General features: G+C 38.1%; 1 protein-coding gene across 3 annotated transcripts in view; it reads right to left on the minus strand.

Annotated features, from left to right (window-relative positions):
- Positions 1 to 17,990, minus strand: part of ITPR2 (inositol 1,4,5-trisphosphate receptor type 2) — a 462,476-nt gene that overhangs the window by 196,408 nt on the left and 248,078 nt on the right. For all 3 annotated transcript variants that reach the window (XM_069490734.1, XM_069490735.1, XM_069490733.1), the window contains exons 36-37: positions 16,721 to 16,863; positions 11,171 to 11,279 (exon numbers count right to left, since the gene is read on the minus strand). In XM_069490734.1, the coding sequence (XP_069346835.1) occupies positions 11,171 to 11,279; positions 16,721 to 16,863 (252 nt within the window). The remainder of the gene's footprint in view (positions 1 to 11,170; positions 11,280 to 16,720; positions 16,864 to 17,990) is intronic.

Consider the following 17,990-nt stretch of genomic DNA (forward strand, 5'->3'; position numbering starts at 1 on the left):
CTGTAAGTTGTTACCACAATAGAGTTGTTACCACAATAGCATTAAAGACAGTATCATATAGTGACTGGAAACATGGATTCTGGAGCCAGACAGCCTGGTTTTTCATCCTGGATCTACCATTTTTTGCTGTGTGACTTTGAGCAAGTTTCTTAACCTTTCTGTGCTACAGTTCCTCAATATGTTGTCATGAGGGGTAAATGAATTAACAATATAACATAGTAAACACCATAAAAATCTTAGCTGTTACTATCCTTCAGTGTATGTACCTAAAAGTTAGAGGAAAATATATTGTCTTTTTTTTTTAAAGATTTGTTTGACCTTCAGGTTTCCAGAGGTAGAAAAAGGAGGAATACATCTGAAAGAGGCGGCTTGAAAAACCGAAATCAAATTCAAATAATTGTTTATTTTCACCAGTATTGTTTAATTCTCTACCATATGGAGAAGCATCAGAGAGTAGAATTAGAAAACCCTGATTCATATTCCTGCTCCGTCATTTACTAAGTGTATGACCCCTACTAGGTCATTTTATCTTCTGTGCCATTTTTCTTATCTATAAAATTGAGATTAAAATAATACTTTCTTATCTCTGAGTTATGGAGGGAATGCAAGCAGACATAGATACATTGTTACCTTGCAACAATCAACACTAATTAATAACAATAATAATAATGTGGTTTTAGTGCCTCATATACTAAGTTGTACAACTCTGGGAGGACCTGTTTGGTATCCATAAATTAGTGTATCTGGTAGAAAAAGTGAAATGTATCAGGCTCAATCTGCACCTCAGCTTTTCTATTCCTTCTCCTCCTCTGTGGCAGGAGCTACTGATGTTGCCTGAGATCAATAGTTAGTGGACCCTGCACTAGTTACTCTAACTAGTCTGACTAACTCAGTGTTCCAGTTCAGATGACCAGGATCAGCCTCTCCCCAGAGCCCCCATGGCTCCCATGTTCTCCTGGTTTCCCAGTAGGCTTTTTCCTGGCTCACAGTCTACATGGCATTTCTGCTTCTTTTGCTTGTTCTCACCAGGTCCCTTCTCAGGGAAGGGAGCCCATCCTGGACCTGAAGCCCAATGGCTGGAGTCCTCCTCCCACTGGCTGGCCTTCAGGTCCGGTCATCCTTTGCTCCAACCTGCTTTGGCTGAGCTCCCAACATTGCTGTGCACAGTATCTGCTCCCCTATCCCCCGCCTTCTTCTCCTTTTGCTTTCTAAGCCACACAGCGAGTGAAGACTACAGCAGCCTACTGGATACGATGCTTTCTGCAAGGCAGTCTCTGTCCTCAGCCCTCTGCACTGTGGCTTTCTGCTGCTGGTCCAACTCTGCAGGTGTATCAAATACAAAGAAACCTGCTGTTTCCTGGGTTACAAAAATATGCAAAGTGGAACTTGAAGTGATACTTCCAGAATCTACTTCCTGGATAGGAGTAGTGAAGGCCAATGTGCTGTACTTGCAGGCAGTGGGTAACACTACAGCTACCGTGTGTACGTCAGTCAGTCCACAAACAGTTCTGAGCACTGACTAATGCAGGGTACGATGCTAGACACCCGGAATACTTCAGGGAATAAGATCAACAGGCTCTGCCCTCAAACAGTACAGCATTTTTTGGAGTGTGGACTGAGACTGGAGAGAAATCCAGAACTGAACCCTCACAGAATCTCAGCATTGAAAGGCCTTTTGGGCATTTCTTCACCTTATGTTATGCATCAGACATATCCTCAACGAGTTTCTAACTTATTTAAAATAACATTAAGACACACCAGAGCACAGTATAAAAAGGTCTATATGAATACAACAAATATAATTTTATAAGTGCTAAGACAATTAGAAAATAGAATGATGTGGAGTTAAACTAATTGGGGAATGATTCTTGGAAAATGGTTTAGGTTAGATTCAGATGGAAATGATTAACATGAAAATTTAATAATATATTAATTTTAGAGTTTTTCTTTTTGTTCTTTATTCTGGGTTTTTTTTCCTGGTGGTTTTTTTTTTTTTTTTTTTTTTTTTTTGCTTTTTAATGTTACCCAAGTTTGTTTTTAATCACAAAACCATTTTTCACCTATAATCATTAGCTACCAAAGGTCTTCCCCATACTAGGGGCAATGAATGATGGTTACTTTCTGAGTACAAGTAATATTTTCATTATGATCTTTTAGTCATAGATCTCTCAAGAGTCACAGCATATCTCAAAAACCACTGAAGCACTGAGTATTATTACGTGAGATTTTGAAATGATAAAGTAAATGTTAAGGCACAGTTAAGAACTTTGTAAATTTTTGTAACGATGAGGTTATAATGACTACCACAAATCTGTTAAACTTATCACTTTTACAGCCTAACAAGTGACCAAGTCAGCCAACAACTGGCCTTTTAGAAAAGAATAAATTTCTAAAAGCAAGTCTTGCTTTTATGCCCACTTTAATGCTCAAAGTCTTCTTTACCTAGATGCAAATATACAATAAAAATTCTGAAGTGGAATTATATATACTAAAACAGAGCTCTTATTATAAGCAGACAACACATTTTCATATTTCCAACCATTTCGTTACCTAGTTAAAACATAACTCACGCAGATGCACACACACACAATATGCACAGGAATGACTAAGATGGTACACGTTTGCAACATCACTTATTGTTTCTGATTTAAAACAGGAGAGCACTTATATGGTAAAAAAAAAAAATGCACTCACCTCTAAAGCATATTTAATAAGAAATACTACAAAATGCAGCTGATATTAAAACTAAAATTTATTTCTCTTAGCAAAACAGTTATTACCAAGTTAAGTTACAATACACTCTATGAAGCATTTCTACTTAAATTCGTGTATTTGCCTGCTAGAACAAGAAATGAGTATTTCCATAGAAGGTGAATGATTCTGCACAGATTCTTACAATACAAGGAGCTTGACACAATTGACAAATTCACAACAATGCGATTACTACTGGGACTGACAGTTATGCATGTTTGATGTAGGAGTTAAGTCGCTTAGTGCAATTATAACTTATTATTCTTTTTGCTACTCCTCAAAATTAAAAGATTAGTTACAATGGGGTTTTTTTTTTTTTCTTGCTGAGGAAAAGAATAAACTCTTGTTAACTCAGGGGACCGTGAATTTCAGAGTTTAAAAAAAAAGAGGGAGGACATCTTATTTATAACTCAAGGCATCATTTCTTAAAGATCTTTATTCCTTATCACTCCAGATACCAACTTTCAAATCAAGAACCCACTGTCCGCTATCACTGTTCAGTGTGTAAATATCATCTACCCCACCTGGGCATTTGTAAAGATCACAGCTCTCAATTAGATGCCATGCTGTCTGTCGAATGCCACATTTCCACAAGGGGCTACCTACAACAGTCATCTTATAAAACATTGTTTAAAACTTTTATATCTAATATTCTGCTTAATAACAGCTCAGACCACCATCACAGGCAGGGTACTGAGGGGCTCTGATCTTGATCTGTAGGTCTGAAAAAATAAATCTTAACAATATGAACTAACACAGTTGTTAGGAAAACCTGCTTCTTTGCCTATTGGTAGCTATAAGGCGAAGTTGAAATACCTGGCTCTAAAACACAAATTTATACGTACCTTTCAAAAGATTCATCATTATTTGTCTTCTTTTAGTGAATTGAAGCGTTTGACAAGGAAACTCCTTAAAAATCCCCACAGCTATTGCATCATATTGTTCCCAATCAACTTGGCCTAAAATCTTCAAGCTTTTCCTTAGCAGCTCAATGAATAAATGTCTTATGTTTTCCAGTACACACTTAGGCAAATTTTATCAAGAATAAAATTTAAAAAACTTTTCATTTTATTTAGTTGTATATCTGAGAAAATAGATGAGTTGTGATTATAAGTCCTATAACCTGTTTGGATCTAACATGCTGGTTAAGACAGTGTTAGCTCAGGAGCCCAAATGTTTAGGCTGAAATCCAAGATCATTTCTACTTACTAAGTGTGTGACCTCAAACTCTTTATGTTTTAGTTTCTTCATCAGTAAAAGGGAGATAATAATACTATCTATGACCCACGGTTGAAGATTAAATAACATATATGAAGGATTAGGAACAGTGATAATGGCAAGCTCTTAATAAATGCTAGTTATCATTATTTTTTAAAACCAGTGCTTAAAACTATACAAACAACTATTGAAGAGGCAGTTTCTAGATCTCTTTGCAACAAGGATAGAATATGGTACTCTAAATCTGAACGTTTTAAGAATATTGGACTGGCAATCCCATTACTGGGCATATACCCAAAGGAAAAAAGGTCATTCTGTAACAAAGGCACGTGTACCCAAATGTTTATAGCAGCACAATTCACAATAGCAAAGATGTGGAAACAACCCAAATGCCCATCAATACATGATTGGATTAGTAAACTGTGGTATATGTATACCATGGAATACTACTCAGCTATAAGGAATGATGAAGATACAACATCTCTATGGTTCTCCTGGAGAGAGCTGGAACCCATTATATTAAGTGAAGTATCCCAAGAATGGAAAAACAAGCATCACATGTACTCACCAGAAAATTGGTTTCCTTGATCATCACCTAAATACAAATCTGGAAACGACACCAATTGGACATCAGACTGAGGTGGGGGGTGGGGGAGGGGATGGGGGTATGCCTACACAATGAGTGCATTGCGCACCGTTTGGGGAGTGGTAACACTTGATGGTGCTGACTCGGGAAAGGGGGGTTGGGGAAAAAAATATGAAACTATTGTTTTTAACTTGCACTGTTCACTTAATAATTTATCATGAATATTTCCCATATTATTTCATATCATTGTACAAGAAATAATGTATACATTATGAGGATATACTGTATCTAACAAGATATACTGTTAGACTCTTTGATTCTGTAAAATTAAATAAAAAAAAAAAAAAAGATTTTTAAAAAGAAAAAAAAAATCAAGCTGTTTCAAGGAAGCAATATGCAAATCCAATGTGCATGTTTTCAATTTAGAGAAAGAACTATGCTCAAAGCCGTAAGAAATCAATTTTTGGTTTAAGTGTACAAAGAAAGAAAATATTTGCACAATTCTAGTAGAAAATTTTGCCTTGCACTTTCAGTAATGTAGTGGTAATTTTAGAAAAAGATCATAAAAAAACTAAAAAAAATTCCTTATAAATTTATGAAGGAAAACAGTCAAAATAAATATTTTAAAAACAAAATTATTAATTGTAAAGCAATAAAGTCACTACATAATAGTTATTTAGCTATAAACTACTTATTGAAGGTTCCCAATACAAAGAAATGATAAATGTCTGGGATGAGAGGTAGGCTAATTACCCTGATCTGATCACTATACATTGTATGTATCAAAGCAACACTATGTACCTTACGAATATGTACAATTACTATTTGCCAATTAAAAATAAAATTAAAAACAAATAACTTTATAATAAAGCTCCCATAAATACCAAAAAAAAAAAAAAAAAAAAAGAATATTGGACTTTACTGAACATCTTTGTTGCCCTGTAGATTATGTCAGTATAACATTAGTAGATAGGAATATGTTCAAAGGGGAAATTTTGACTGGCATTCTAAATAGGTCAACTTCTTTGACTACAGCATAAAGAGAGTGACTTTAAATTGCTGGTTCCACAGGCTATCCGTGAATATTTTCAGTACTCAGTATCTTTTCCAATTCTAAAGCACAGAAGCTGCGAATTTTATATATTTAGGATTGGAGTTGATACACATCTTTCCTTTTCATGATTTCTGTGTTTCTCCCTTATTATAATGGAAATAACTTGTAATGCTCTATAAATCTTAATGAAAATGTATACTAAAGACTAAAAGATGAAGGAAATTGACCATAAAAATTCTTAAAACCAAACCAATCCTCTGACCATCCTTCATTCCTGCTCCGGTCTCATCAGCTGACCTCTATCCAATCCACATAAGCTCTTCCTGTCTCCATCACCACCTCACTTGGACACAGATTGGGACCAACAATGTCTTTAAATACACGGAACAAAGTTGTGGTGCTATAACCAAGCTATTCTGTTCAACAGCTATCACGGATGGGGTGGGGAAGATGCTGGAGAGGGCATGGAAATGAGAGAAGAGAACAAAAGGGCTTTAAGGATAGAGAATATTAGAAACCATACTGCCCTCAAGCCATTTTGAAACTTTCCTCCTCCTCTTTTTCTCTCCCCAAATTTTTCCACGTACATATTTTTTTGAAAGTACAAATATACCTGCTGTTGTTACCTTTAAAAAGCCATTTAAATATGACCAACTCCAAAGGAAACTTGAGCTTTCAGAGTTGTTAGAGTTTTTAGTTATAGCCTTCGTAAACTTTTGTTTTTCTATCACAATCACCTAAACAAATAATACTTTAATCGAGTTTTTCTTAAACTCACTTAGGTAATTTTCCCCTTAAGGACTTTCTATACGCAATTTTCATGTTTTATCCTTCAATAAAAATAAGTACTATAGGCCGGGCGCGGTGGCTCACGCCTGTAATCCTAGCACTCTGGGAGGCCGAGGTGGGCGGATCGTTTGAGCTCAGGAGTTTGAGACCAGCCTGAGCAAGAGCGAGACCCCATCTCTACTAAAAATAGAAAGAAATTATATGGACAGCTAAAAATATATATAGAAAAAATTAGCCGGGCATGGTGGTGCATGCCTGTAGTCCCAGCTACTCGGGAGGCTGAGACAGGAGGATCGCTTGAGCTCAGGAGTTTGAGGTTGCTGTGAGCTAGGCTGACGCCACGGCACTCACTCTAGCCTGGGCAACAGAGTGAGACTCTGTCTCAAAAAAAAAAAAAAAAAGTACTATAGCTTAAGTCACTATATGATCCCTAGATGATTTCATGTATAGAAACACATAAAAAAAATTAAATTTTCCTTTGTTAATATTATTCTTTCAAGAATCTTTGAGATGTTGCCTACCCACATCTTATCTCTCAGCCTTTTAGGTACAAACTAAGGAACATAAAGCAAGGAAGAGTATTCCTAAGTATAATTAATTTAAAAATTGTACTCAAGGATATTGTAAACTCTTAAAAAATAATTGACTACCAGATACGTAGTCACACCACACATCCTTAATATATTTCCTTAAAGGACATTTGGTTCCACCATGAAGCAAATTTATGCTTCATTGCCTTTATTTTTAAATTTTTACCAGCTTAAAACACACAGACACACACAGAGCTTCTGGTGTCAGGGACCAAGGATATGAAAATGGAGATCTTCTTTTAAGCTGACATTTTAAATTTAAATATGTGGAGTCTCAAATAGCTAGTGTGAAGAACCCTGGTGTGAGTTTCCTGATTTTATTTAATTCTGATAAATCTCTCAGGAATGCTTCAATAAACAGATAGCAGAAATCTAGTTGATTAGGTATTAGAGGACCAGGTACTAGGTAAGCTATGTAACTCAATACAATTCTCTGAGTCTCTCTTTCTACATCTGCAATGTGGAGGTAACACTGCCTACTCTATGTACTTCCTAGAATTGATAAAAGGTAGCAAAATATTTAGAAATATTTTGAAAACAGCAAAGTGCTATAAATTCCAGGTATTTTTGCTATATTCATACCCATATAATCTGCCCTACATAGTAATCAGCCACAACTAAATTTTGCATTTACATGATAGATGTTATTTCTTACTGTCAATAAAAGGATCATTGTGGTAGGTTGGATAATGACAGTCTCCAAAGATGCCCACATCCTCATGATCTCTTGCCTAGTTACTGGAACCTGTAGACATGTTATTTTATATGGTAAAGGGAAATCTGCAGACGTGACTGAGTTAAGGATCTTGAGATGGGGATATTATACTGGATCATCCAGGTGGTTCCAACTGTTCTATAAGGGGAGGCAGGAGCATCAAAGTAGCAGAAGGAGATGTGACAACTGGGGGAGAGGGGACCGACGGGAGTGGGAGGAGAGGAAGAGAATGGGAGGAAGAGAAGAGGATGCTACGCTGCTGGCTTTGAAGACGGAGGATGGTGGGGCCACTAGCCAAGGCCTTCTAGCAGTTAGAAGGGGCAAGGCAATGAATTCTCTCCTACAGTCTCCAGAAGGAACACAACCCCACTGACACCTTTATTTTAAGCTTTTGACCTCCAAAACTGTAAGATAATAAATTTATGTGGTCCTAAGCCACTAAGTGGTTTGTAAATACGAAACTAATACAGTCATGAAAACATAGCCATATATCATCCCACTACTGAGATCAGGGTTTTTCCTTAGAGCCCATGCTGAGTTGTACAATAGTATCTCTGAGCAGTTTCTAAATCTGTTACCCAATGCTATTCCACCCAGCCTGGTGAATCATTTAGCGCTCCCTCCACTGGCATGGATAACTAGCACCAACTGTTGAAGAAGGGCCAGCTGACAATGTGTAGAGATCAACTGGCCCTGTCTCTTTCCCAGTGTAGGTATTTGAACCATTCTCCATCTGTTTTTCTTTAAATTTCCTTAAGGAGGGGGAGTCTCCTGCTTCCACTGGTAGAAATGCTTCTCATTCCAAAATACTTATAATTAAGAAGTTGTCTAAGAGCTAAAAGTTTTTCAGCTACAATTTTTTTCTTATTCTCTCCTTAGAGGATGTGGAAATTAAGAAATTAGACACTTATAAGTCTTTTTTCAGGTTTTTCTTTCCTTAGTTAAATGACTACATCTTTAATATTTCTCCCATCTTTAATATTTTCTTAGAGGTTTATCTAAACCTTTACCTGTTGTGGATGCTATATTCTGTCTTATACTCTGTCCACCTGTGTCTTAAAATTTGGATCCATGAACCTGCTAGACAAAGTATACTAATCTTTATTAACAGCAAAATACAAAATTTGTAAAAGTTGGCTGTGACTAAGAAATAAGATTAGGCAGAGAGGAAGGAGTGCCAATTAAAGCCCTGGTTCTGGCTGTTGCTGTGTCATCTTGGGCAAATCACGTAGCCTCTCTGGGACTCAATGACAACTTAAAATGAGGAGCTTGAACTAAATATCAGCTGCAGTCTAAGGTGTCATAAAAGAGAGGCATGAAGTCTTTTGGAAATTCTGCTGAGAATGTAATCACCACTTGCTGGAACAGTTGATAAGGACAATCCCTTAGCTCCTCCACAAAGGTTAACACTGGGGACACTGAGGCTTGTTTGGATTTCAGCAATCTAGGATTCCAGACACAGCAAGTTTCAAGGCAGGAAGAGCCTGAGGTACCTCACAGGCATACTGAGTAACACACATTTCTGGAGGCTAATGGGTAAGGAAGGATAGGGGAGAAAAAAGCAGAGAAGACAAATGGAGGGCCTGGAACATCAAGGCCCTGCAGAGCCCCTGGAGGTATCTGAAGGGCTCTCATGATGTCTTGCCTAGACTATTACAGGGGTCCACTAGCATATGAATTGTACCCTTTGGTTGCTCTTGGCACGCTGCGTCATTCATCTCCATATTCCCAGTGCCCAGGCACAATCACTGGCATTTAATAGTTGCTCACAACCTATGTGTTGAGTGACTGAATGAATGACCCACAACTAGCCTTTCTCCTCTCAACTTTTCCCTGAGGACTGTGTCCTGGGGGCGCCACTCACACCATATCTCATATGAATGAGGCCCCTTGGAGCTGTGAACACAGCAGCCCTGCCTCCCCTCCAGGGAGCAGTGCAGTCTTAGGGAACTGAACTACTGGTTTTCTAGACAAGAGATAATGAAAGCCTGAACTAATGATAGCAGTGGGAATGGAAAGGAAAAACAGGTGATTTATTTTAGAGAGATTTGGGAGATACACAAAAATACCCTTGACTAGTCAAAGTAAAATCTTACCTGATTTCTTTCCTATTTTCCTTTAGAGTAACTCAATAATAATTTGTTACATAAAAATGCAAGGCTTGTCCTATATCTCCAATTAAACACAAGTCTCTATTATCGTAAACTTCACCTTCTGTTAAAATGTATATTGACCTCATGTTTCTACTTTAGGATCTAGTATCTCTGTCAAAATCAAACAATCTATAGCAATGTTTTAAGAAATCAGACAAAGACAGCAAAAAGTCCTAAGAAACTCCATTCACCATTTTTAAAAAGCATACCATACACTCAAACTTAGAACCACCTTCCTGAGTCCCACATGAGAGAAACATTTGGTAAAATTGCATTGACCACCTTTATTTTGATCATTTGTTTCCGAATATAGTTTAAATGATGAAGAGAACTAATGTAAAAAATAAGGCATTTTTATTACTGAAACAAATATCTGATTCAAATGGAGTATTTTGAAGCAATGCCTCTTCTATTAATATCCAGATTTCACTGCATCTATTTTCTACAGAAATGTATTTTTAAAAAAATCAAACCCAATCACTATAGTCTATTCAGAATTAGACAGCATAGACAGAAATTAATAAATAAAATCTTTCCAGTTTTAAAATATCTGATGATTAGTATTTACCAAAACAGACCAAAAAGCTATTAAGGAGCATAACACAAATTTTGTTTGATACCTAACATAAAAGCTAGCTAGCTTTAAAAAAAAAACTTCTCTAGATATATATTTTATATTTAAGTGTAGCACGTTGGGTATTAAACATGCTTCTAGCTATCTCTTAATGAGCACCAGAGCTGTCATTTTTAATAACAGACTGACAGTTAATATCTATAAATTGATATTTCCCTGGAAATCATTTCTGCAATCTCAAGTTAATATAGTTAAGAATAGAAACTGACTATTCCATTTATTAAAAATAGTATTATTTTATAATATTTGACATGATAGTATCAAAAATAACATAAATATATATTTAAAATAAAAAATCAACATATGCCAAAATGCATAGGCATTCTCAATATGCCAGCAAAACTTTATACAAAATCTAAACAATGTGTCTCAATCACTCATTGCTTAAAAAGGTCATGTGGTCCATTGAAGCCATAAAAGGAAAACATACATATCCAAGACAAACTATAATAAAACAAATGAACCAAATATTTAAGCAACTCTAATCTTAGTTACTTCTCAATTCAAAACAAGACATGAGAGATTAATACCATAAAAACCAAAATTATCTAATTCATCTAAGAACATATACCATTAATATATAATGCAAGTAATCACATAATAGCCTATTATAATTCATAGGCTACAGTATTCTGGAAATCTTACTTTATTTCCAAATATTAAAAGTCTTAAAAAAATACCTCTTCCACGAAGCTGTCTTTCTTCTCCAGCATTTCTCGTAATGTCTGAAGAATTTTAATGCACAGTTTTTCTTCTTTCTCCATTAGTTTCTTTGTATGATTAATCAACCTTAAAGCAAAACATTAAACCTTAAAAAGGACAATGATTTCTCTTCAAGCTACATATAAACATCAAGGGCTATAGAGAAAAAAAAAATCACACTATTATTTGAGAATATGAAGTAAACCAGATACATGTTTTCAAAAGTTTTAAAATTACACTTCAGCTTATAAATTCTGTATTATAAAACATCCTTGTTGTTTTACAGGTAATGTATCTCGGTGCTTCCCAAACTTAGGTAGCATTCTTTTAGTGGGACACAATACTCTTTGAAAAGACACTGATATTCTCAATCCCATCATATGAACTAAGACAACTTTATTAGCAGAAAAATATAAATATTTGTAGTATATTACCTTATGTTATGTTATACTATATCATTTTTATGTACTGTTACATTAATTAATGACAGTGGCAGTGTACAACATTGCAACCTTAGCATAACAGGCTGCCTTCCAGTTTCCATTAATAAGAGTGTGTTATTTTTCATTGTTAGGGCTTGGTAGAAACAGACAGTTTCTGTTATTAGAAGGAAAAAAAAAGTAATATTAAGACAGTCTATCCACTTACTATTTTTGCTATAATTGGGCAAAAACTCTAATCAATTTTATAGTGGTGAACCATGCAGTGATGTTCTGTTAGGAGAAATGTTTCAGGATCCTGGTTATATACTATATCCCCAAGAACTCAAAATCAAGTAAAATGTCCATAATCATAATTAATAACTTAGCAGATATAGCTAGTGTTGTTAAAAAGCTGGTCTTCAAAATGACCCTGTGAGATATGTCTTCCTATAGTAACAAAATGGTGTAGAGTAACAGTAAATGACCTGATTTCAGTAACATGAGTACTGTGGGACATAACCCTGAGAAAAAGTGAGCTCTCCCTAGTTAATGGCTCATAAGTGCTTACCAGGTATCAGGGTAAAATATAAGGACCTCTCAGGGATTCTCTCAATTCATCCTCATGAGCCAATGAGACAGGGTCAGGCTAATTTTGCTCATGAGAAAACACAGGCCCAGAAAAAGAAAGCAACCTGCCTCTGGTTACATAATTGTTAAGTGGTGGGACCTGGAAACAGATTCAGGTCTATCTGACTCCTGAGCCAAAATTCTTAAGCATCACTCTGTGGTGACTGGATGCAGTTTACTGAACTCCTGAATCTCAGGGTTCCGGCGCGAAGTCCCCACACACACCAGGTTGTACCCAGCCACCTGACATGTTAGTGCTACAACAGAGGTGTCAGCAAATGCCATAAACCAGACAAAGAAACCACTTCACTCTGTTGGGGGAGTTACCTAGGGTGGGTCAGAGAAGGTTTCAGTGAAGAGATAACATGTAATTGTGGCAATTTCGCCTGGCAGGGAAGGTGGGGAGAGAAGGCATCCGGCAAAGGGAACAGTGTGAACAAAGGGCAGAGGCAGAAAGCCGACCGTCATGCCCAGGACATGAGATGTATGCCAACTGCTGGCTGACACTCAATGATCTAGAAGAGGAAAGCTTAAAAGATGTGATTTGGGAAGAAGAGACTAGAATATTTAGGACTCTTAAAGAGCCTGGAGTGTTATTCTAGAGAAAATAGGGACCTGAATGACCCTTCCTACACGTGCTAAAGATACCACCGATGGCAGCAGGAAACAAGCAGCAGAGGTGTGAGAGCAAGCAGGAGATGGACAGCCATGGGGCGGGGTGAGGCTGCAGGACTCAAGAGAAGTCCTGTCATTGCCAAGACTGGTAAATAATGACACATGGGAAGTGGAAGAAAAGGAGGAAGGACAGATCAGAGACCCCTATAATGTACAGACTGGGTTAATATGTGGACAGTGATACTTTTATTTTGTTTATCTTCTTGAGACAGGGTCTCTCTCTGTCATCCAAGCTGGAGTCCATTGGCACAACCATAGCTCACTGCAGCCTCAAATTCCTGGGCTCAAGCCATCCTCCTGTCTCAGCCTCCAAGTAGCTAGGATAGGCACACACCACAATGTCCAGCTAATTTTTCTGTTTTTCGCAGAGACTAGTCTAGCTATGTTTTCCAGGCTGGTCTTGAATTCCTGGCCTCAAGCAATCCTCCTGCCTTGGCCTCTCAAAGTGCTGAGATTATAGGCATGAGCCACCGTGCCCTGCCAACAGTGATACTTTTAAATGATACTTGCTTCATGCTAGAGTAGCACACAATGAAGGTAACAGCGATTTCCTTCTAGACACGTTGAGTCTGGACAAGGTGTTATTATATGTATACATGTGGTCAGGTCCAGTGGACAGAATAACTTCAAAAGTTCTCCTTGCAAGAAAAGTGAAGCCTGCCTCTTTAAAACTTCTACTATTTAGTAGGTCCTTTCTTTCACACAATAGTCTTTGAATATGTGAAAATAGTTTTGGTGGATATGGTAGATTTCTCTCGATTTTTTTCTCTCTCAGGCTACATATTTACATTTTCTTTAGCTCTTCCTTAGATAAAATAATGAATTCACTAACCATACTGAAAATATCAACCATAAAGTTGAATGACTACTTGCTATGGATTTATAGAAGGTATTTGTAGATCATATAATGTTTGGTTGGGTTAGCTCAGTGACTTTCAAATATTTTTTTTTTTCTATGATCACTGTAAGATACATTTCACAAAACAACCCAGTATGTAAGTACATGTATGGGAGTGTATGAACTGACACAAAAGTCATCCTTCCTAGGCCGGGCGTGGTGGCTCACGCCTGTAATCCTAGCACTCTGGGAGGTCGAGGCGGGTGGATTGTTTGAGCTCAGGAGTTCGAGACCAGCCTGAGCAACAGCAAGACCCTGTCTCTACTAAAAAAAAAAAAAAATAGAAAGAAATTATCTGGCCAACTAAAATATATATACAGAAAAGATTAGCCAGGCATAGTGGCACATGCCTGTAGTCCCAGCTACTCGGGAGGCTGAGGCAGTAGAATTGTTTAAGCCCAGGAGTTTGAGGTTGCTGTGAGCTAGGCTGACGCCACGGCACTCACTCTAGCCCGGGCAACAAAGCGAGACTCTGTCTCACAAAAAAAAAAAAAAAAAAGTCATCCTTCCTATATGAGATGCACTCTGGTATTTTATCTTTTCTAATTCATTTTTTAAATTAGCTGTTTGCCTCTACCTAAGTCAATTTAAAAATCCACAAATGGATCATATCCCACAGTATGAAGAACACTGAGATTCCTCTTCATAGGGGAGAGGAGGTGCTGACTGGGAAGGACCCCCACCCACCGCTTTAAAGGCTGTCAGTCTCATTGACCTATTTTCTTCTCCTTCTTTTATGCGACTAAGGAGACATGTGAATTCAAGTCCTCTCCTGGGATCTGTCCTTCACATCCTCCTGCAGACCCATCTGAGTCCACAGGTTCCAAGAATTAGATTCATTTGAGGAAGCAAGAAATCCCACTTAGGTCTTTGCCCTAAACTTACATTCTCCAACCAAGCTTTAGCAGGGCAGTATGCACAGCAACACAAGGCCCCTTGCATAGCTGTCAATAAATTTGGATTCTAATTTTGTTAGATATTCTTGCAGATGAAACCCATGGTTTTTCACAGCGTTGGGGAAGGGGTAGGATAAGCACTGGAACAGAAAGCAGGCATTCCTGGGACTCTGGCCATAATACAAATGGTAATAGCACAAAAATCTCTTCTCAACCATTCCTTTATCTGGGCGTAGATCTGAAATATATTCCCATTATCATATCACTTCTGCTTCTCTCCTTTTAGTTACTTAGCAATGCCATGGGCTTGCCTCCACCTTCAGCAGAGTCCAATATTTACTTGATATCCTGAGATGCTTTATATCAATTTCTTACAGACCTATGTCTTCAAGTTCTAAACCACTGCTGTCTAACAGAACTCTCTGCAATAACAGAAATGTTCTATATTTGCGCTGTCAAATTTGAGAACCATTGGCCACATGTGGCTATTGAGCACTTGACATGTAGCAAATGTGACAGAGGAAGTGAATTTTTATTTAATTTTAATTTTACTCTACACATCCATGTGTGGCTAGTAGCCATCATACTGGCACCCTAGTTTTTAATGAGGAGTCAGCAAACATTTTCTCTAAAGGATTGGAGAGCAAATATTTTATGCTTTGTGGGCCATACAGTCTCCGTGGCAACTAGCAGACTCTGCCACAGTAGGATGGAAGCAGCCACAGACATTACATAAATGAATGAGTGTAGCTGTGTTTCAATAAAACTTTATTTACCAAAATGAGCAACAGGACCAATTTAGCCTGAGGGCCAGAGTTTGCCAACCCCTGTTCCAGGCTATCAAGTCTCTGGGATATATCTATGGTATCATACTAATTTACTGAACTTAAAATTCCCAGGTTTATTACCTATTTTTTAACCCATATTCTATGCATTGTTATATATTCATGGGAGGTGAAGGGTGTTTTTCAAAGACCCTATTTTTTACACTGAATTACTAGGCAATACCTCTACTTAAACTTTTCTTTTTAATGTTCTCAGCAGTCATCAGTTGCACGTACACTTAGGGCCTCTTCACTTTAAAATCCTTATTAGAAGATAAGTGCCCGGACAAACACATTCTTCCCAGTCCTCCTAAGATATGGTGGGTCTAGGGCCAAAAATCCCTGATTCTGGCCATAATATATAGAAACTCCACCTATTCTTCAACATGATCTATAGTCAGTTCTTCCCATCCTATACCTTGTGTTCACTCCCAAAGTCCCAGCTTAACTGGTGAAAGAAAGGAACACACTCCTCGTGTCCCTAGTCCTCCAATTTCTGCCTCAGTAAACCATAGTCAACAGAGGTTTCCAGACCTCTTCCAGCGACATCCTCAGCCACACGAGAAGCAGCGGGATGGATGACACATAGATCTGACACTACCACAAAAATGCTGAGAAAGTAAGTGGCAGAGCTGCAGATGAGGTCCTTCAAGGCAGCACGGCCACGTGCTGGGTCTGGGACTAAGAGCTCCGGCAAGCCCCGACGCACACCTGCGCCGCAGCATCCTCACCTCTGCAGTGAGGCAACCGCTCAGTCCCTCAGGGTGAGGATGCATATTAGACAAAATAGTAGGTAAGCACGCACCACAACAGCTGGCTCCCTTTCCTTTCTCCCCGTCTCAATGAAAATCAGTGACTTTAAACAACAATCTTGTAAAAGGTCATATCATATAATTATACAAAGGAATTAGAATCAAAATATTATTTGGCATGATACTTTTGTGCCCAATAATGACATGCTTCATTTTCAGTAAATTTTAGTAAAATATGATAACTTGACCTTCACCAAAATAAAATTTCAAATGACTCAATTTAATTATTTTGGCAGTATATATTTTAAGATGGATTTTAGACCTTTCACATACTTTGTGGACTGTCATTATATATCAGCAGAGTAAAATGCAGAAATGTTGGAGGCCATCTCGGTCTGGTGACGCTAACAGAATCTCAGAGCATAGCCACTTACTTCGACATGAAAGCGCCACATCTTATTCTTGCATCACTTCCCTCAGGGAACAGCAGCTCTGGACTATACAAGACATCAACCAACACTGAGAACTCAGCCTGCATCATCGGGCTGAACTGTTGCTCCAAGGAGGCCACTACATCCTAAGGAAGAAAGCACAAGAGAACTCTCGTGAAGACCTAAGTCAGATTTTGTCTTTTGAAGATATAACAAACCTAAGAAGAATACTTGCCAGCAATGAGACATGGGAATTGCAGAGAAGATGTACCCGTCTTCCCATGGCACCAGTGTCTGTGCTGTTAAGCATAGTCTGGTTTCATGTACGAATGCTGCCTGGGTCTCTGCTGTTTTCATTTATAAGATATGGGAGGGGTGGGTAGCTATAGGATTTCTAAGGATATACATATAAGAGGAAAAGTCATGAAAGCCACTGTATGGGCCCTGCAGTGTCCAGGGTTGTAATGGACACTGTATTCATCAAATTGGAAAAAATTGGGGCATATTCACTGCTCATCCAAAACCGATCATTTCTTCTGATGGGGAAATGCACTGATACATTATTTGAAGCAGTACTAGTACTTTACAGCGAGGGGTTCAGTGATGTTCAATAGAATTTCAAATTATATTTTTTGATAAACCCTATTGGTCACCTCCACAACATCCTTTCTTCCCCTCTTCCTTGCTAACAGAATTCTTATGTTTCTGAATCAGGCAGCAACTTTCTTGGGGAGATGAGCCTCCTCAGCTTGGGGTCAAGGTTGCATAGTTTAAGCCAGTCTTAGTTATTCCGTTTCCCCTCTAGCAACAGGTCTAGGCATGACTATGTGACACAGTCCCTCCCCATCAATGAGAGTTGGGAGAAGTCTGCTGAGTGAGTGGGGTATGTGCTGAGCGCCCCACTGCCCTCAAGGCAGCCTGAGGGTGTGAATCCAAAATCTAAGGCAGCCTTCACATGACCCTGGGAGACCAGCCTTAAGCTGAAAGCCAACAGACCTTTGGCTTTAAGGGCCATGACCCAAAATTCAAGCTGCTGAATTAACCAAACTCAGGGAAAGCCGCAACTCCACGGTTCTTGCTCTATGAAATGATACAGTCTTTATTGTTTAACACATCGACTGCCATGTCAGTTGCATTTAACTCAGGCTAGTTTTGACCCTGGGGCCTCATGAAGCAAAACCCTGTAGTTGGTTCGTGAAAATCTTACTTGTTGATGTTCTTATCGTCACAATTAATATTGACAATTTAATTCTAAAAACATGGATTGTGTTGC

Source organism: Eulemur rufifrons, chromosome 16 (assembly GCF_041146395.1).
Source record: "Eulemur rufifrons isolate Redbay chromosome 16, OSU_ERuf_1, whole genome shotgun sequence".
In the NCBI taxonomy this organism is placed as follows: Eukaryota; Metazoa; Chordata; class Mammalia; order Primates; family Lemuridae; genus Eulemur; species Eulemur rufifrons.